At 57.4% G+C, this 19,211-nt stretch overlaps 2 protein-coding genes and 1 non-coding gene across 3 annotated transcripts; 1 reads left to right on the plus strand and 2 right to left on the minus strand.

Annotated features, from left to right (window-relative positions):
• Positions 1 to 26: 26 nt before the first annotated feature.
• Positions 27 to 5,572, plus strand: UBXN10 (UBX domain protein 10). The gene is made up of 3 exons (XM_032231631.1): positions 27 to 131; positions 846 to 938; positions 1,232 to 5,572. The coding sequence occupies exon 3, from the start codon at positions 1,247 to 1,249 to the stop codon at positions 2,108 to 2,110; it is 864 nt and encodes a 287-aa protein (XP_032087522.1). The 5' UTR covers positions 27 to 131; positions 846 to 938; positions 1,232 to 1,246; the 3' UTR covers positions 2,111 to 5,572.
• Positions 5,573 to 5,740: 168 nt separating this feature from the next.
• Positions 5,741 to 13,581, minus strand: LOC116518306 (ATP-dependent RNA helicase DDX19B). Its single transcript, XM_032231625.1, has 12 exons — positions 13,422 to 13,581; positions 11,547 to 11,595; positions 10,441 to 10,494; positions 9,683 to 9,818; positions 9,120 to 9,212; positions 8,839 to 8,941; positions 8,482 to 8,596; positions 8,118 to 8,295; positions 7,772 to 8,009; positions 7,520 to 7,682; positions 6,832 to 7,023; positions 5,741 to 6,225 (listed from the first exon to the last, which is right to left on the minus strand). The coding sequence occupies exons 1-12, from the start codon at positions 13,479 to 13,481 to the stop codon at positions 6,164 to 6,166; spliced, it is 1,443 nt and encodes a 480-aa protein (XP_032087516.1). The 5' UTR covers positions 13,482 to 13,581; the 3' UTR covers positions 5,741 to 6,163.
• On the minus strand, positions 10,193 to 10,333 carry LOC116518837. Its single transcript, XR_004256590.1, has one exon. It is a non-coding gene; the product is annotated as a small nucleolar RNA SNORA57 (small nucleolar RNA).
• Positions 13,582 to 19,211: the final 5,630 nt, after the last annotated feature.

The following is a 19,211-nucleotide window of genomic DNA, read 5'->3' on the forward strand; positions in this document are numbered from 1 at the left end:
TCTCCCTCGCATCTTGTTCCGGTCAAGACCGGAAGTCGTCTGGCGGCGGCCGTTGCCGTGGGAACGCGGCGCTGTTTACCACCGAGAACGGGCCTCCTGCGCGCAGGGCTGCTGGATGGAGCCGCGGCCAGGTGAGGCGGAGGCGGGAACCGGGCCTCCCCCGCGGCTCGTCTCCCCCCCTCCGCCGGACTATAACCCCCGTCCCCCCCAACCACGGCTGAGAACCGCGGACACCCGATCGAACCGAGCTGGCTGTGACGACGGACATTGAAAGTCCGGCACAGCCGGCGCCGCCGGGCTGGGGATGATGAGGACGGTGGTTTCCCGGACGGCCAAGACCATAGGAGGAAAGCTGGGGGCGATGGGGACGGCGGTTGGGGAAATAGGCTGGCCGGGGGGGTCGTGATGGGCGCGCCAGGCTGGGAACAATGGGTCCTGGAGTCACTGGACAGGCTCTGGGGGGGCCGGGGGGGGGACAGGGGGGGTCCCACCCTCCTGGGTTGGCCTACTGTTGGGAGAGGAAATTGGGGGAGGCAGGAGTGGCCGGCTCTCTGACCTCCTGGGGAGGGGCGTTTCCCCTGGTGGGCGTTTCCTGATCCCCTCCCAAAGACCCTCCCCCCAAAGACCCCCCAAAGACTCTCCATCCCCCCCAAACACCCCCGGCCTCCTCCCCAAAAGCCCTCCCCCCAACACCCCTAAGCTTCCCCCCAAAGACCCCTCAACCTCCCCCCCCCCCAGATCCTTCCCCAAACACCCCCCAAAGACTCTCCATCCCCCCCAAACACCCCCCCCGTCTCCTCCCCAAAAACCCTCCCCCCAGGTCAACGCTCTTCCTCCTTTTCCAGGCTGCAGAACCAGCAACTGCCTGGAGACCCTCCTGGACTGACGGCCTTCCTGGAGCCGCCAGTCGCCCGGAACCCATGGAGCATCTTCGGCAGGTGGGCTGCCCTCCCGGCTGCCTTCCTCCCTCTTAGGCAAGGGGAGGCTTTGCGGCCGATAGGAGGGAGCCTCGGAGGGGAGCCGTAGTTCTGGGCTTTTAAACCCGGCGGGAGGGTAAAATTCAGGCAAGTGCCAAGCCCGGAGGGGGAGGGGTGGCTGCTGTGGGCTCCGAAGCAGCTTTTGGAAACCACGGTTTGATTCCCGGCAGTGTCAGCTGCCAAATGCTGTGCTGGAGAGGCTGACCTGTCCCTCCTCTTAACCTTCCTCCCTCCCTCCCTTCCTTCCTTCCCAGGCCTCCTGAAAAGCAATGGCAGCTGCCTCACCCCTGACCATCTCACCCTCTGAACGGAAGGTCCCCTTCGGCATTGCAAAGTCCCCCCGCTGGCCGCCACTCCCCAGCGTTGCTATGCATGTCACCCGGCCAAAGTCCGCCAAGGGGCGCACCCGGTCCAGCCTGAGCTATTCCCAGAGCCTGGGGGCCTACTCCTACCAAGTGCCATCATCCCCGCAGCCAGTCGCCACCCCCGGGGAGGAAGCGGTCAGCAGCCGGAGGGCAGCCTCCTCCCAGCTCATCCAGGCGCTCCCGGCCGAAGTGCCGGACCTCCTCCAGCAAGTGCCCACCAGGACCTCGTCTTCCCTCAACAAGTACCGGGTGCTGCCGTCCATCAGCAGGAGGGAACGGAGGATGGGCACCGCCGAAGTGATGTTCGAGCAGGCGGGTCAGCTCCCAGCCGGCGCCTCCGAGGAGGAAGAGGTGCCGAAGGCCCCCCCCCCTCTCCTGCTGGAACACAAGGGGGGAGGCGGGGAGTACCCCCAGCCCCCCTTCACTCCCCTGGAGAGGCCTCCGCCGGCTAAAGAGAGGGAAGGACGCTCTGCCCCCACGCTGGCCCTCAACCTGGAGGAGCCCCGCGAGGAGCCCCGGCTGCTGCTGGCCATCCGCTCGCCTTCGGGGGAGAGGTTCGAACGCTACTTCCGGCCCACAGACAACCTGGGGACGGTGGTCGCCGTGGCCGAGCAGAAGAACACGGCCACCTACCGGCGCTGCAGGATCGGGACGGTGGAAGTGCCCCGCAGGACCTTCTCGGACCTCAGCCGGTCTCTGCAGGACTGCGCCATCCACCACAAATCCGTGCTGTGCATCCTGCTGGACGAGCAGCAGGGGGAGCTCTGAGCAGCCCCCCCCCCCCGAAGGAAACCCAGCCCCTTCCCAGCCTCCCTCCGCTGCTCCTTTGGGCCCAGCCGCTCTGCCCCTCCTGGGACCCTCACTCGCCCAGGTCTCCCTGCTCAGCCAAGAGGAGGGCCGGGCCTTTGCTTTCAGGCGCCCTCTGTCCCTGGGAGGGCCCATCTCTCCCCCCCCCCCATCTGCATTCCACCAGGTAGGCAGGGGGCCGTTATGGCTTCTTCCCCGTCCCTCAGGCCAACCTTCCCTTCCTTCTCCCTTGCTGGGCCTTCCCTCCCGATTCAACGTGATTTGGATCTAGAAGGGTGCCAAGGAAACCGTTCCCAACCAGTGCAGGGCCAGCAGGAGCTCCCACGACTGTGCTCCAAACCCCCCTTGTGCAGCTTTGGTTGAAGGAAGGTGCAGGAGATCCTTTTTTGGGGTGGGGGGGAAGAGTGAAAGCTTTTGCACAAGATGGGAAGACGGGCCCTTGGCTGAGGGAAGCGCCCCCCCCCCTGATGTTCCCCTCTCAAGGCTCCTGCTGCGTTCTGGTGAGGGGGTGGCCCTAGATAAAGACTCCTTGCTCAGCCTTCTCCAGGTCTCTCTCTGCATTTTTAATCAAATTTCTTTTACAAGATTATGGCACAAATTAAGTCTGGAAGGACCCTCCCCGAACGGGCTCCTTCTCCAGTGTAAATTTGAAATTCAGTGTTGTTTCTGGCAAGAGGTTCGGAGCCCTCGGCCGCTCGGGTGCCCAGGCAGCCAAAGACAGTCGTGGGAGTGGGCCTGCGCTTCGCATTGCCGCCTTGCGTTCTGCCTGGGGAGGGGGGAGGGCTTTTCCCAAAGGGCTGCTGTGCTGCTGCTGCGTTTTGAACCAAGAAATCAACTTGCTTTGATTAAGAGTGGCCTGTTGGTGTTATCAAAAATGCCATTTTTTTTTCTCCTTAACTGTATTTGAAGGTTTTAAAGAAAAAAGCTTCTCTGTCAGCAGGTAGAGTTTGAACTCTCGGTATTCTGCACCACGAGACTAAATGCTAAAAGAGTGGAGAGCTTGCCAAAAACAGTCCGTCTTCCGAGTGTTGATTTCTTAGCCCCGACAGGCCAAAGGTCGCTGGCAGGCAGGCAGGGGATTTCCCAGGGCCTGGGAGCCTTGAGCTGCGCTGCTGTCCAGCCGCCGTCCAGCTGGCCCTGGGGCTCAATTCAGCTGTGGCGAGGGCCTCCTTTCTCTCCCTAGGGGACACGGAGAGGGTGGGACACCCAACATGGAAGGTCAGTACTGGGGAGGGGCCAGGCTGCCTTGGCCTGCCTGCTTCAGCTTTTGGGGGAAGGAGACTGGCGAGGCAACCTGGCGTCGTGCATTGCCCAGTCCAAGTGGGCAGCTGGGAAATGTAGTCACCTGGAGGCCACCTAGTTGGGGGAAGGTGGTAGAAACAACCATAGGACCGGGGGGGGGGGGGGCAGAGAACATCCCCACAACATGACTGGGTGCTGGTTTTTATGCCTTCTGCCCCCTGGCACAGACCGGTTGGAGCAATGGGAAAACTACCCCCATGGATCTCCTCGGGAAAAGGGGTGTTATGTGTGGACCGATTAAGGGAAGGGGAAATAATGGCCCTTTTTTTGCACTCGGTTAGGGAACCCCAGGGAAGGTATTCTGAGGAAGAATATATACACGCTTTAAAAACACTGGCAGGTGAATTTAACCCTAAATATTTGGGCTTCAGCTTTGATGCCCATTTCAGTCCCCCTTCCAGTCGGTGGAGCAAGCATGGGAAGATTTTGGGGGGGGGGAGATAAAGAAAACGAATTGAAGGGCTTCCGATGGTGACGTCATTGGGCTAAGAGCGGGGTAAGGGAGTTGGGGGTAACCCCTAACTCTAACCTTTGTTTGGGCTCTTTTCTGGAGCACTGTTGATCCCGAAGAGATCAGCAGATCAAAGGGGATACTCTGTAGGCGCTGGGGTGATAAGGCAAATCCCCCTGCGGATAGGAGAAACCCCCTAAACGGACGAAATATCCTACCTTTTGGTTAGGACCTTAGCAATGGCGGCCGCATAGAAGGAAGAACAGAGATAGAAGCAGTTGAAATCGGATGCTTGTTATTATTGCCTCAGCCGTCTCCCTTCTATTTCAATTAAAATGACAACAAACTGAGTCTCTCAGGAGGGCCAAGCTCCCACCTGAAAAGGCCAGGCGAGACCCTCCTCGATTTAGAAATCCCCCCCCCAGGCGTGGCAGGAGGAGGGGAAGGGCACCTTCAGCCCCCAGAAGATCCCTTGCTACCCACTGCATGGAAGGCAGCCGAGGCCGGGTGTCGGATCTGGTGCGGTCTTTATTCTAACGGAGAGGTTACATGGGAACGCAGCAGCCCCCGCTGCCCCTGTGTGCCCGGCTGGCATGGTCACTTGGTGTGGCCAGTGCGGGCGGGCGGCTCCCTCCCACCTACAGCCCACACGTCTCCTGCGGAATAAAAATAAAGTATGCCCCAGCGCACTAAATCTCTGGACAGCCAGGGTTTTTTAAACCTCCTTTGACACCCCCCCACCCCCCACCCCACAGACCCCTAAAGCCCTGGACAGAAACCGAAGGAGAAGAGGAGGCTGTGCACAAACATCCTGAAAATTTAGGTCCATTTCTAAGACGGGCAGGGCAGGTACATCGTATTCTGCACGACAAGAATCCCCACCTCCCTCCCAGCCTCCCTTTAAGACGCAGGGATGAAACCTCAGTCGGCTTAGAAAAGGGTCCCCCTATCAAGCAGCAGCTCTTCTGCCCCCCCCCCCAACAGCCCCCCCCAAGCATGAATAAAAACACTTTCCATTCCACCGTGCCAGAGAGAGAGAGAGAGAAAGCAACCGGATCCAAACCTCCCTGCAGGCAAAAGCTGCATCCGCTGAGCCTCCTCGGCCACAGACACCCCTTCCTGCCATTTGGAGTCACTACAATTGTAGGCATGATCTCTTCCCCACCCCCCACCCACCCCAAAAAAACCACACCCCAATTTGGGGCCAAATCAAATTGGTAGCAATCAACCACACACACACACACTGCAAATCACTGGCCTGATGCCCCATCAACGGAGGAGGACGGGGAGGGGAAGAAAGCTGCAATTCTCAGCATGGCTCCATTGAAATGGGGGGGGGGGGGCTCTTCCACACACACACACACACACACACACACCTGCCCGGAGGTGAGGCTGAAAGCCCCTCCTCCTGCCTGCCTGCCTGCCTGCCCATCCCTTCCTCTGGCTTTAGATTCAGCTCAGCACTGAAGCTCCCACAAAGACGTCCCCTGCTGAGCTGTCCCTCTGTTCAAAGGCCTTTTAATTCCTCTTTTACCTGCCACAGGTGGGGCCCTGGGCACCTGCCAAGGCTTTGGCTTCCCTTCCCCTGAACAGCCAGCCAAGGTCTCCAGATTCCCCACCTGGGATTGCAGCTCCCCAGTGTTTCTTGGGGAGGGGAAAAAGGATAAAAAATGAAAAGGCCATCAACTAGGAGGGGAAAAAAATATCGGGAGGAGCAGCAGGGCGATTTTCCTCCAGTAAAAATGGCAAATCTTTGCCCACTTCACGCATAACCCAGCATGAAACCAGCCCTGGGATATTTCCTCTCTGACGTGTAAAAGAAAAAATGTCACAAGCTATAGATATTTGTCTGTTCAATCTTAGTGCCGTCTCTCTCCATAAAGCAGGCATTAAAATCCCTTCTAATTATTGGCTATGTTTGTTTTCTTTTTGGCATCACTTTCATAATTGAAGAGGTTCCCCCACTCATTAAGGCTAAACTAAAAGGGAAAAAAAAGTAAAAAGTTACTGTAAACATTTCTTCGCGAAACGTGTCTTCTGTTCTCCAGTTTGCGCTAATTTGGAAATTTAAAAGTCCAGCCGCATTCATGGTTGGTTTGAGAGGATGAGGTAACTCCTGTGATTTCCGGTGGGGGGGGGGAGGGAACGCCCCAATTCTCGTTTGGCTGGTGAGGAGATTTGCCTGTCAGGATGGCCTGTCCATTTCGGGTGGGCAGCCACGGGGCGGAAGGCGGGCACCCCAAATCCCCTCGGCCACCCCTTCAGTTAGCAATTTTCTCAATCTCATCCAAATCATCTGTATCCAATTTATGGATCTTCTTGTCTGCACAGAAGGAAGCAAAAGGAAGCAGCCTTGTCAGAAAAGATTCCGAAATCTGGGGAAACCGGGAGCCGGTTTGGTTCTCCAGGGATGTGTGGCCCAAAAAAGACATTTACGTTAGGAAAACTCACAAACGTCCAGACGGAGAGCCCGGAGTTGCTGATGGCCCTTAAAAAGCCCCCGAATTGTGTCAGGGATGGGGGGGGGGGGACTCCAAACGTGGCCACATTTTAAGGCTCGTGGACTTCAACTCCCAGGATTCCTGCTGGCTGGGGGAATTCCAGGAGTTGAAGTCTTAAAGGGGCCAAGTTTGGAGACCTCTGAGCCATAATACTTGGTGGGGGAGGGGGTTGTGTTTTGGGAAGGGGTGCCTGGGAATTAATCCTCATCCCCGGCCTCCTCCTTGGCTGGAGTGGGGGAGAGAGGGACCGGCCCACGTCCTCCAGCTGGGCTTGGGGGTCTAAGAAAGGGTTTCCTGGGCCCCACCGGAAGGCCAAGCACAGCCCTACACCAAAGAGAGGCTGCGGGGCACTCGGCGCCAAGGCAGGAGGGCGAAGCTGAGCCCGAAAGCCCCCCGCCCGCCCGAGGCGGCTGTGGGGAGGGACTCACTGAAATGCTCCTGGATGCGGCTGAGGATGTTCATGCTGTGCTTGCTGTCCACCATGTTGACGGCCAGGCCTCGCTTGCCGAAGCGCCCCGTGCGGCCGATGCGGTGCAGGTAGGTCTCGTTGTCCGGGTTCCCGTCTTTGTCCACCGGGAGGTCGAAGTTGATGACCACGGAGACTTGCTCCACGTCTATGCCTAGAGAGGAAGCTTAGTGTCAAACGGGGGAACTAAAAAACTTTATCTAATAGAGTCAAACTGATGCTCAACAGTGCTCCGGGCGGGGGGGGGGGGCTCCCCACACAAAGACCTTGCGATAACCACAACGTGGCAAGGTTCCCTATTGACGTTGACGTTGCAAATTGCAGCCAGATGACCGTGGGACGCTGCAAGCGTCGTAACTACAGGACAGTGGCCAAGCACCCCCATCCCAATCGCGAGGACGCTGGAGGGGCGTTAACGGCCAGCACCAGTCCTAAGCTACTTTTTTCAGGGAACTCTGGACGATCGCTAAACAAATCTCCCTTAAGCAAGGACTGCCTGTAACCGTCCAGGGCCGAAGTCCAGAACGAGGCGGGGCCTGTCCCTCCGACCGTCAGGAAGGAAGGGGGGAACCTCCGAGGGGAGCACCAACACTGGAGCGCCATTGGTCTGCTGGAGCAGGGGGTTGGGCTAGATGGCCTTCTGGACTCACCTCGAGCGCAGACGTTGGTGGTGACCAGGACCTTCTCCTTGCCCTCCCTGAAGCGCTCGATGACGGCCGCCCGCTGCTCCACCATCATCTCCCCGCTCAGGAGGGCCACCTGGTGGCCTTCTTTGGACAGCTCCCCCGCCAGCCACCCGGCCGTCTTGCGGGTCTGCGGAGGGGAAGGGTCAGCGAGGGAGGGGTCTGCGGAAGGGGCGGGGCTGGAGGGAAGGGGAGGGGGCCGCCCAGCCCGGCACTCACGTGGCAGAAGATCATGGCCTGGGCGATGGTGATGGCCCCGTAGATGTTGCAGAGGGCGTGGAACTTCTCCTCCCGGCTGCTGCAGAGGACGTAGTACTGCTTGATGGTGTCCAGCGTCTCCTCCTCCCTCTTCAGCTTGATGATGTTGGGGTCGGGAACCACCTTCTGGGCAAACTTCCACACCGAGTCCTCGAAGGTGGCCGAGAAGAGCAGCATCTGGCAATCCCGGGGAAGCATCCTGGAGGCAGATGGGGGAGGGACGGGGACGGAGAGTTCAAAGTGAAAAAGCCCTTCTCCTTTTCACAAAAACCGTGCCCGCTTAACGGGCAGCCCCTTGCGCCCTCACCTCTGGATGCGGATGCTCTGGTCCTGGTGCCCCTGGGTGGCGATCATGACGTCGGCCTCGTCCAGGACAAACACCCGGATCTTCTTGGGGTCGATGAATTTGAGCTTCGAACACCAGTCCAGGACGGTGCCCGGCGTGCCGATGACGATCTGTTCGGCGATCTTCTGGCCACGCTCCACTGTTGGTGGGGAGGGGGCCAAAGTGACCCCTTGGGAAGCTCCCCACTGGGAAAGCCCGGCCCACCCGACCTGCGGGCCCCACCCGACTCTCGCCCCGGAGGGACCCCCACGGGTGGCAGGTCACCCGGCCGGGCTCTGGCCTTGCTAGATGCCAGGGAAGGGAGAGAACCAGGCTGGGCACTCACGCTTGTTGCCCCGGACAGCGTAGGCCAGCTTCAGCGCAGGGTAGAACCGGCCCATCTGCTCGATGACCTTCCCGGTCTGGAGGGCCAACTCGTACGTGGGGGAAAGGCAGAGGCACTGGAGGAGGAGGGGACAGGAAGCCAGGAGAATGGAAGAAAGAGCCTGCCCGCTGCTCCCCCTTAGCAGTGCCAGGCTCGGCCACTGGCACATCCCCCGCCCGGTCAGAACCGGCGTTGGGGAGAGAGTCCCCAGGGAAGAAGGCCGAGGGCTGCCCACCCCTGGCTGCCGAAATCCCCCTCAGCCACCCTCTGACCACGCACCGCTCCAGCCCCTGCCCATCATCAGGCCACAGTGGCTACCTGGGGATATCTGTGGTCCGGCTCCACCCGGCTGAGCATGGCCAGGACGAAGGCTGCCGTCTTCCCGGTGCCGGACTGGGACTGGGCAATCAGGTTCTGTGGGCTGCAGGCAGGTTGACCCCGTGAGCAGGAGGGGAGGGCCCTGAGCGGCCCCCCTCGGTGGACACCCCCCTCCCACAAAGGTTTGTTAGGGGACCCCCCCCCCCTTTGCTGTCTTGGGGGCCCCGTCACATCTTCCGGCCTCCCCGGCTCCAGCCATCCCACAAGGGCCAGGAACTTACGGCTCCGCGAGCATCATAGGCAGGGCATTCTCCTGGATCTTGGAGGGCCTGTTGAACCCCAAGGCGTAGACCCCCTGGAGCAGCTGGGGCTTCCTGGGAGGGAAGAAGCGGGGGGAGCAGTGTACATACAGCAGGGTTTCTGAAGGAGGTCAGGGCCTCAAAGAGTTGATTTTAAGGACAAAGGGGAGTTTGGAAAACTTGCCATTTCTTCCTACTTGTTACTGTGAATTTACGTCGCAATTGCTATTACTGTGTTGCTGTATTTCTACACAGGTGATCCTTGACTTACAACCCTTCATTTAGCAATCGTTCCAAGTTACAACGGCACTGACCACAGGCTGAGGCCGTGCTGAATTTCCCCTTGCTCGAGAGCCCAGGCAGAGGGAGGGAGGGAGGGACCGTGCTGGCCTGGGAGCTGGGAAGCCCAAGAAGACGCCTGCAAGACACTGAGGCAGCTCCGGCCTGGCCCCTCCCACCCAGGGGACCAATGCCCCCTACTCTGAGTGATGCCCCTCCCCACTAGGGGCCACCAGCTCCCCAAGGGACAATCGGGCGGCACTTACAGGCGCAGCTCTTCGAAAGACTTGACCGAGTAGAGGGGCGAGTTGGGGTCCCTCTGCAGCACCTCCACCTGGTTCGTGTTGTCCACCAAATTGCTCCGGATGAGCTTGTTCAGCAGGGACTGGGCGGCCCGATCCTCTGCGGCCAAATGGGGGAGAGCGAAGCATGAGGAGAACGGAGACTTCTGTGCCGCTTCACAGGGCTCCGCGGTTTACAAATGTCAGCCTCTCGCCACCAACAATCTGCCTCCTCCTTTTACCGACCTCGGAAGGACGGATGGCTGAGTCAACCTTGAGCCGGCCAGGATCGAACTGGTGGCAGTGGGCAGAGTTAGCTGCGCCCTCGGGGCTCTGGAGATTTGGGAGATTTTTGGCAGACCGCCAAGATCCCACAAGGCAGGCGACTGTTCTCCGTTGCTGGCGCTCCCCTTCCTAAACCTACGGCCTCTCCACCCTCCCTGCCCCACATGCCAAACCCATCACACCCCCCCCGAGGGTCTCTGGTTGAAGACCGGGTGTCCCAGCGCTTGAGGATAGAACCAGCAGACGGCAAACAGCTGGCACCGAAGACAGAACGCTGAGTGGGCTTGGCTTTGCCTCCGGACATTACAGAGCTGGGCACTCGATCTGCCCAGCTCTGCCAAGAAAAGGAGGGTCTTAACTGCCCCCCCACCCCACCCTACAGAGCCCTTCTTGGAAAGGCAGGCTAGGCCAAGGCCTGGGGTTCCCCCCCACCCCCCAATGCCAGGCTTTGAACGCACCTTTTTCCTCCTCCTCCGTCTTCTCAGCATTGCTGCTTGTCTTGACAACGGCACCTGTTGAGACAAACCATCCTTTGTAGCGACATCAAGATCGGATGGCCAGAAGGTTGTTTTCTGTTCTGTGACCCCAGAAGGGAGAAGCGCCTCTCGCGGACGGCCTGGCAGTTTCTCCTGCACAGAGTAGGAAGTTGGGGGGTTTCTCAACCTTGGCAGCTTTAGGATGAATGGACTTCAATTCCCAGAATTCCCCAGCCGGCAGAGCTGGGAGTTGAAGTCCATCCGTCTTAAAGTTGCCACGTTGGAGAAACCCCCAACCTTCCGGCCTAGATAACAGCCCCCCCTTCTAACTCCTCCGTCCAGTGTTACCTTCATGCCCAGTAAACCACCAGCAGCCGAATCACCCAGTTAGAACTCCCCACTGCGGACAGAGCCACAATTCCTATACAGGTAGTCCTCGACTTACGACTACAACTGAGCCCAAAATTTCTGTTGCTAAACGAGACGGCTGTTAATGAAATTCTGCTTCCGTTTTATGACCTCTCTTAAGTGAATCACTGCAGTTATTGAGCTAGTAACACGATTACGAAGTGACTCTGCTTGTTGGAAAGTCACAAAAGGGGGATCACGTGACCCTGGGACACCGCAGCCGTCATAAATGTGAGCCCGTGGTCAAGTGTCCGAATTTTGAGCACGTGGCCTCCAGAATGCTGTAAGGGTCCTGTGAAAAACAGTCCTAAGTCACATTTTTTAGTGCCGTTGTAACTCTGAACGGTCAGTAAATGAACAGTTGTAAGTCAAGGACCTCCAGTGAAGCTTGCAGATTTATTACCGCTGAGCAAAGCTCTGATTGACTCAACCTTAAGCCTAGAATATTTTCCTTGGTGCTGAGACGCCACGAGAGCCTCTAAGGCTCCATTCCAGCAGGTTGGCCTCCTAGGAATGAGGAAGTAATTCTGCAGGAAGGAAACTGCCTTTGCATGTGGGCGCAACTGGCAAGAACAAAGAGCAGGAAAAAGACTCAGAGGCGTGTGTGTGTGTGTGTGTGTGTGTGTGTGTGTGACAGTTATGGGAAACGGGTCCCCCTGGGAAACCATGGCTGCACCCACCGTTGGCATCTGGCTTGAGGTTGTCCTCCTTCAGTTGTAAGCTGCTCAGCTGAAAGGGAGAAAAGGACACATGAGAAATTACAGCTTCCTTCCCGCATCGATTCTCCTGAAAGGAAAGGATGAGCCGTCGCTCTTTCGCCACACTTGGGAGGTTGCCCGGCTGGCTGGGGGGATTCTGGGAGTTGAAGTCCACCCATCTTCAAGCTGCCACGGTCGAGAAGCACTTTTAAAAGCTTCCCTTTCTTGAAAAGGAGACAGCGGCACAGCTCTGCTGGTCATGGCAGCCCTTTGGGACTGCCTGATCCGAGGCACAAACAGCCCCAACTCTTCAGCTGCGGTGGAAGCCACTCGATGGCCTGGAGAGTTCTTTTAAATGACCTTCCGAAGGTCATTTAAGCACTAATACCAACTGCGGAGAGTATGGAAGGTGAGCTTGATGGAGGTCCATTACCAAGGGGAGAAAAACACACCTTAAGTCCAAAAGACAGAACACACAGAAACTGTTTATATTGCGTGTATCTATCATTCTGCTGTTTAGGCTTATATACATAGAAATACTTAATGAAGGGGAATAGTAATAAGGATACAAACTTGTTGGTTTTAGTAGAAACATTTGTTTTCTGTAACACACATATATTATTATGCCTTGTATTTGTAATGTATATGTTTGCATGCTATAAGCGCCTTTTGTTTCCCGCAGCTGATTTCCTGTGGTGCTGTTATTAGGCTCTGTAAAATATCTGGCAAATGTCAAAATGTGTGAGCCATTTGAACTCTTATCCATCTCCTGAAATCTATGGGCATAGAACCCATGAACCCGGAAAGGAGCTGTAAAGCTGACACCTTGTGCCCTCCCAGAGAAGCTAAGTGATCGATTGAGAGAGATAAGGAGGCAGCTGAAGGGGATAATTAAAATACTCTATCCTGTCCAGAGGATAGAGGATAAAAAAGAAATCAAAGAGGGCCAGCATTGGGGGATTTTGCAGATGTTTGTAACATTTCTAACAGTATAAAAAGGAGCCCCACCTTCTCTGAAGGGGAGGCCTTCCCTGCATATCCTTGGGGTCTGTTGGGAACAACTGAGACCATCCTGTCTTTAAACTTTGAGCAAAGATTAAACGCTTATTGTTACTCAAGTTTAAGTCTCATTTTTGGCTCATTGTGACTTGGATGTATTCTCAAACTTCTATGGGTCAAAACGTATTCTTGAACCTTGCATTAGAATTATATTTACACATATATTATGAAGAATATATGTAGAATACATGCACAGTGTGTGTGCGTATAAGTATATGTATGTATGTGTATGCATGTATGTATGTATGTGTGTGTGTATACATTATATATATATATACACACACACACACACGTATATATATATATGTTGCATTTTTGCTGATAAATGAAGGGAGACTAGTATAGACTATATTAGTCTCCATTTATTTATCAGCAAATATGTATACTAGAATACACACATATATACAAATACACACACACACACCCGCGCGTATTGCATGCATATACTCCACACAAGCAGCAGCAGCAGCAGGAGAGGGAGGGAGAGAGAGAGGGAGAATTTATAGGCGCCCTTCAAAATCCCCCCGCAAAAGCCGCTTAGTGTCCAACTCGCTCAGTGGCGCCAGGTGGCCCTCCCCCACTCGCAACCCCCCCCCCACAGCGGCCCAGCTGCGCTTGGGGGCTTCCGGGGGAGGGAGGGGCTTCCGGGGGAGGGAGGGGCTCGGGGGGGGGGCGCTTCAGGGCGATGGTGGGGGAGGGGAGGGGCTTCCTGCTGAGGGGGCGCCCGTCTGAGCGGCCATCCACCCGTTCCCACGTGCACACACGCGTGTCCCGGCCCTTCCGCTGGGCTTTCCTCACCGAGGCCGCGGCGGCCGCCTCCTGCTCGTCCACCGCCAGCGCCCACGAGTCGGTCGCCATCCTCTCCCCGGAAACGGAGAGCCCGCTCGGCCTCACGCTGCAGCCCCCGGGAGGCCGACGGCTCTGCGCAGGCGCCGCGGGAAGGGGCGGGAGCTCCGCGTGCACCGCAGAAAGGGTTCCGGGCGGGACGCCGTGAAGGCGCGTCGGACGTTCCGGAAACCTTTAGATCCGCCCCGCCCCGCCTCCTTTTTCCCTCCCCCTCCCCTTTCGTTTCCAACGTTCCGCTGGCGGGGCGAGGGCGCATGCGCGGTCCCCGCAAATTCTAATGCTCTTCTCCGTGCGGCTCCTCCGATTTTTCCCCGGGCGGGGCTCCTCTGGCCGCCGTTGCAATGGCCAGTCGGGGGTCGGTGGGGGTCTTCTCCTCCGTCCGCCTGCAAGGCTCCTTTACAAGGAAGACCCAGAGCCCCTGCCGGCTGCGGCTGAATCTCCCCCCCCCCCCAATGTCGGCTCTGCAGTTATGGGGGCGCATAAAGAGCCCCCCCCCTCCCACCCTTGACCAGGGCTGCCTCTTGCAAGCCACCCTCTGGGAAGACTTGAACTCCGGACATCTCAGGGGCGGCGGTGGGTGGGAAGGGCAGCAGGGCTGAAATCCAGCAGGTTCTGGAGAGCCCGTGGCCAACATTTTGAGTAGGTGGGAGAACCTGCAAATGCCGCCCCTGGCTGGACCCCCGAGTGGGGAGGGAATGGGAATTTGGCAGTATCAAGCCATGCCACGCCCACAGAATTTCACCCCTGGTGGGCAGGCTGGAATTCCCCTGTGTGGCCAACTATTGGCAGTTTGGGTGGTCCTCGAGTTACAGTCGCAATTGAGGCCAACATTTCTGTCGCTAAGCGAGACATTTTGGTTTTGCCCCGTTCTACCACCTTGCTTGCTTCCTACGTTAAGTGAATCCCTGCAGCTGTCCGGTTAGCAACCTGGTTGTGGAGTGAATCCTGATTCCCCCTTGACTTTGCCTGTCAGACGGTCACAGAAGGGGACTACGGCCGTCATAAATATGAGTCGGTTGCCAAGTACCCAAATTTTGATTGTGTGGCCACAGGGATGCTGAAATGGTCGTAAGTCACATTTTTCAGTGCTGTTGCAACTTCTAATGGTCACGAACCGAATGGTTGTAAGTCAAGGACTACCGGTCACTCAACAGGCAACGAGCTGGGCAGCATATCAATACATAAATAAACCAACACATTTGCATCAGAACATATGAACCGCAAACCGGAAAATCCCTAAAGGTCTTTTCTTCAAAGAACTTTTTGCACGGATGAGGTGATGGGCTACTGGGTGACCCACGGCTGGGTGAGGGTACTCAGCCAATCCTCTGGGTTTCCCCCCTTCCGTGGCATCGTCATGCAAAAGGCATTTTTCTCCTGGTCACAACCCCTCTGTCCCCCCCTTCCAGCCTGGATGACGCTGTTGGCAAGGGTGGCATGGCAGGGCTGCTGTGCCTCCCTGCCCCTTCCGCCAGGGCTCAGCCACGTCCCCCCTTCCCTCTCATCTGCCCACTCTTCTCCCATGCTGACCGCTTCGGGCCGGGGTCAGCTTCGGGGTCCTGCCTTCTCATCATCGTCTTGATTTCCCGGGGTGACATCACGGCCTTTGCCATGGCAACGGGCAGCCGAGTCGGTGTGGGTGCTGAGCCACGCACAGGCGCCGGGGAAGCAGCTGCAGCAAGCCGAATCTGAGCGGGCGAAGGGGAACCGGGGTGCCTGCTGAGATGCACCTTCAACGGGGTGCAATCCTGGCTCAATGGCCGGGAAACCTGCTTGCTTGTTTCTAACCACCATCTGGATCCGTCTTCATTCACACCCTTCCCTGTGCTTGCTCAATTCCTCTGGCCGAACGTTGAGACCCCTTGAATTTAGACATTTAGGCACACTGGGCCTCATGCGGATGGGATACCCTTGATCAGGATTTGGCCCTGGGAGTTGGCCAGCCCAGCCGCTGAAAAACTAACCCCGGGGGCTCCAACACTGAACCGACTAGGTTCCCATAAAGGAGAAGGGACATTTGCAGCTCAGGGCTGGCCTGAGGGGTCCCAGGTGCTCTCTGAGCTTGGCAGTTTCCCTGCAGGTGTTTCCTTACCCAAACCAGGTGACGTGATCGCTAGCACTGATGACGTTACCTAAGTTGGGCCTTGAAAAGTCTGCAAGGAAACCGCCAAGCTCAGAGCACACCCGGGGCCCCCAAGGGTCCTCACTCTGGGCAGGGCTCAGCACCCCAAGGGTTGGGAGCCCACCCATCCTTAAAGTTGCCAAGGCTGAAAAACACTTCAGATAACCTTCTTTCCTGGCATTTAAATCTCGGAGGTGTCTTCCTTCCCTGGCGTTCGCCCTGGAGGAGGACGGCCAGATGGCTGGAGAAATAGATCGGGATAATAATGAGAACCTCATTATGTTTCCACTTAAAGAACGAAGAGGGTGACTGTCTCCCAAGCACCCTCCGCCTGATTTATGAGGTTGTTTATGCTTCGGTCAACGCAGAGGGCAGGCTCTCCCGTCAAAAGGAGAAAGCCACAGTTCTCTGGCAAACTGCAGCTAAGCCGACAATGCGGGGACCCTGCCGATGGTAGTTTAAGCAGCTTTTTTGCTAAGCTGGGCTATGTACCTACCTCCCACCACTCAAACTGCGAATGCTTCATTATGCCCGGTCATTGATGAGCTAAGCTTTGCGCTCCTCTCTTATCAGAAGAAGGACTGAAGGTGGAATTACTGTCAGGACCTCAGTTGAGCTGAGAAGCCAGGGAGGCCTCAAACGGGGTCTCTTCTAGCTAACAGCTGGCTGGGGAATTCTGGGAATTGAAGTCCACCCATCGTGCTCAAGGTTGAGAAAAAGCCCCTTACAAAGAAAAAAGAATCAGAAACCAAACTGTGATTTACAGAGTTGAAACTTTTGTCCTAAAACCCATCATTTCTAGACTGCTGGAAGAACTAAAGGAAAGTTTAGACTCTGTTAAATGAATGTTCGTTCAAGGGTAGAATTCAACAGTTCACCCACCCTGAGAGGAGACCCCAGGTTCCATCCTCTCCCACCACAGTGGCAAATTGTAAGCAGGGTTGGGGATGATGGGAACAGGGATCCAGCCTTGAAGGTGACGGGAAGGAGCCTGACACCAAAGTTGGAGAGCTGGGTCCCCCCCCCAAATCCACTTTGCTGTCATGTCCAAGCGTGATTTCCCTGAATGAGCAGGAGCCGGGCTGAGCGCCAAGGACGTCCGTGTCCTGTCCAACGTCTCCGTCTTTCCTTTGTCGTCCTTCAATCGCAAGGCTGACCCTTCCTGTCTCAGGAGGCCTCCCCGCCAGGCAGCCGCCCCAGGGAGGCAGGGAGGGACCCAAACTAGAGAGGACTTGGACGGGGGACTTGGCTCCCCTCAAATGCGGACGGGCAGGCAGGGGTCTGTTGGCCCCCAAACGGAGGAGAGCGGCGGGCAGGTGACGCTGGCCGAGCCAGGCGGAGGTGGGTGCGGGGGAGTCCTCCTCGCGCGGCTGCGACCCGCTTTGCGCCCGCCGCCTGTCCTGCCTGCCCGCCCGCCTGCGTGTGCGTGCGCGCCTGTCCTTTCCGACGGCCAGCCGAGCCCCCGCGCTCTCCCGCTCGCTCGAAAGGAAGAGGCGCTGCAGGCAAGCGGAGACGGAGCCCCCCCCCCCCCCGGCCAGCCCCACGCCGGATCCCGCCGGCCCACCTGTTGCCTCCGCCCGCTGCCTTCGGGAGAACCGTCGGAGACGGCCGTGCTCCCCGCGGGCAGCCGTCCCGGGACCCCCGACCGCCCAGGTAGGAGCAGCCCCCCGCCCCAAAAGAAAAGCCGTCGCGACTTTCGCTCCCGGGTAGCTTTTTCCGTCCCGCCTCTGCGCGGGGACTTTCTCCTGGCCCCCAAAAGTCTCCGGTTTTTTTCTGACGCCCCGCGCTGAGCCTGGGACAATATGGGGGGGGGGGGCGAGGGGAAGGAAATGCCACCCTGCGTGGGACTCCCCGCCTTGATTTAAAAGGGAGAGAAAGAGAGAAAGGGAGAAAGAGAAAAAAGAGGGGGGAGAAAGAGGGAGGAAAGAGAGATAGATAGAAAGGGAAAGAGCCACCTCCGTCCCCCTCCCCAACCTGTTTAGCTCCAGGTCTCCTGCTGCTTTCAGACACAACATCCCCCCCCCTTCCCCACAGCTGCAGCTGTGGCTCTGCGTGTGTAAAGGGTGTTTGCAAACAACGGAGCGAAGAGACCGAATGCCTCGTCCTTTGGACGGCTGCTGTCCCGTGGGAAGGGCGGGGGTGGGGGACAAGGGCTGCACGGGGAGGGGGCTGGGAGGGACCTGAAGATCGCCCACCTCCTCATCTCCAGAGAGAAGAAGTGGGGGGGGGGCCTTCTGCTGAACCTAGGAGCAGCCGCCTCTTCTCCCGTGAACTCCTCTTTGGGTAGGGGGGAAAAGAGGGGGGGTCTACGCTCCCCAAGAGAGCAGCTTCCTCCTTGTCTTTTGCACCCGAGTCCCGTTTTCACCCGAAGCCCCCCACAGTTGTGGGGGTCCTACCTTCACACGTTTTCACCGGCATCGTATAACCTGTTGCCTGCCCTGGCTTGTTCAAGATCCCTTTTATCCCCCCCACCTGACCCCTTTGTGGAGGGGGGGGCTTCTGCTGCCAGGTGGGGCCCTGCAGGATGGTGGCCGGCCTGGACGTGCCAGGTGTCCCCCCCTCCCCCCTTCCTTCAGGAGCCTCTTTGGAAAGCAGCCTTCTGCTGCCGGAATTGGGTCCCTGCTAAGGCCCCTCCTCTCCCCTGTGGGGGGCTCCTCTGTTCGGGGTGGGCTCTATGCAGCCCAGGAAAGCTTTGCAGAAGGGAGCCAATGCGTCTTTATCCCAGGGAAAGCCACACGTCACAATTGATCCTCTTTGTGGGCTCACAATGTCTCACCTCCGATTGCCAGTCGAATGGCCTGTAAAGGTGGATCCACTTGAGAAATAAATACGATTGCCTCTTCTTCCGCATCGGAAGGGGAATCGCGGATTCCTAGTCCTTATTTTGCCAGGCAGAGCGCACGGACACACCAGGCACAATTAGCACACCACCACGGCATCTTCTGCAAAACGCCACTTCGGTTGGAAGGCAGGTAGTCCTCGACTTACGACCAGCGGAGCCCAAACGTTCTGCTCCTAAGTGAGACATTCACCAGATCGGTTTTGTTAAATCAGCCCCTTTCACAGCCATTCTGGCCACGGCTGTTAAGCGAATCGCTGCCGTTGTTAAGTTAGTCACACGGTTGTGACGTGAACCCGGCTTCCCCCGTGGATGGTCAGGCGGTCGCAAAAGGGGATCACCTGACCCCGGGACACTGCGACCGTCATAAATACGAGTCAATTGCTAAGAATTATGATCATATGACGGTGGGGATGCAACCCTGGTCGTAAGTATGAAAACTGGCCATCAGTCACTTTTTTGCAGTGGTGTTGTAACTTTGAACGGTCATTAAATGAACTGTTGTAAGTCGAGGACTACCTGTACTAAGCCGTTCCCCAGAAAAGCCCCTCGTTTTGAGAGAGAGAGAGAGAGAGAGGGAGGGAGGGAGGGAGGGAGGGAGAGAGAGAGAGAACTGCTCTTCATTCAATCTAAGCTTTTGGTGGTAGACAGTCCCTGAAAGGGGAAGCTCCATTTAGCTCCTCCCTCCATTGCTTCAGTTTTCTTAAACTCTTCCAAATTAAATGATCCACTGGTCCACTTTCCCAGGCAGGGACAAAAAGGAAGGAAGGAAGGAAGGAAG

The sequence above is a fragment of the Thamnophis elegans genome, chromosome 15 (assembly GCF_009769535.1).
Source record: "Thamnophis elegans isolate rThaEle1 chromosome 15, rThaEle1.pri, whole genome shotgun sequence".
NCBI classification, from domain to species: Eukaryota; Metazoa; Chordata; class Lepidosauria; order Squamata; family Colubridae; genus Thamnophis; species Thamnophis elegans.

Excerpts from the sequence above, each read along its gene's own strand:
- UBXN10 (XM_032231631.1), top strand. The coding sequence starts at position 1,247 with ATGGCAGCTGCCTCACCCCTGACCATCTCACCCTCTGAACGGAAGGTC.
- LOC116518306 (XM_032231625.1), bottom strand. The coding sequence starts at position 13,481 with ATGGCGACCGACTCGTGGGCGCTGGCGGTGGACGAGCAGGAGGCGGCC. Across the intron at positions 10,495-11,546 it reads CCTCAAGCCAGATGCCAACG|GTGCCGTTGTCAAGACAAGC; the intron begins GTGGGTGCAGCC and ends TTGTCTCAACAG. Across the intron at positions 9,819-10,440 it reads GACGGAGGAGGAGGAAAAAG|AGGATCGGGCCGCCCAGTCC; the intron begins GTGCGTTCAAAG and ends ATTTGGCCGCAG.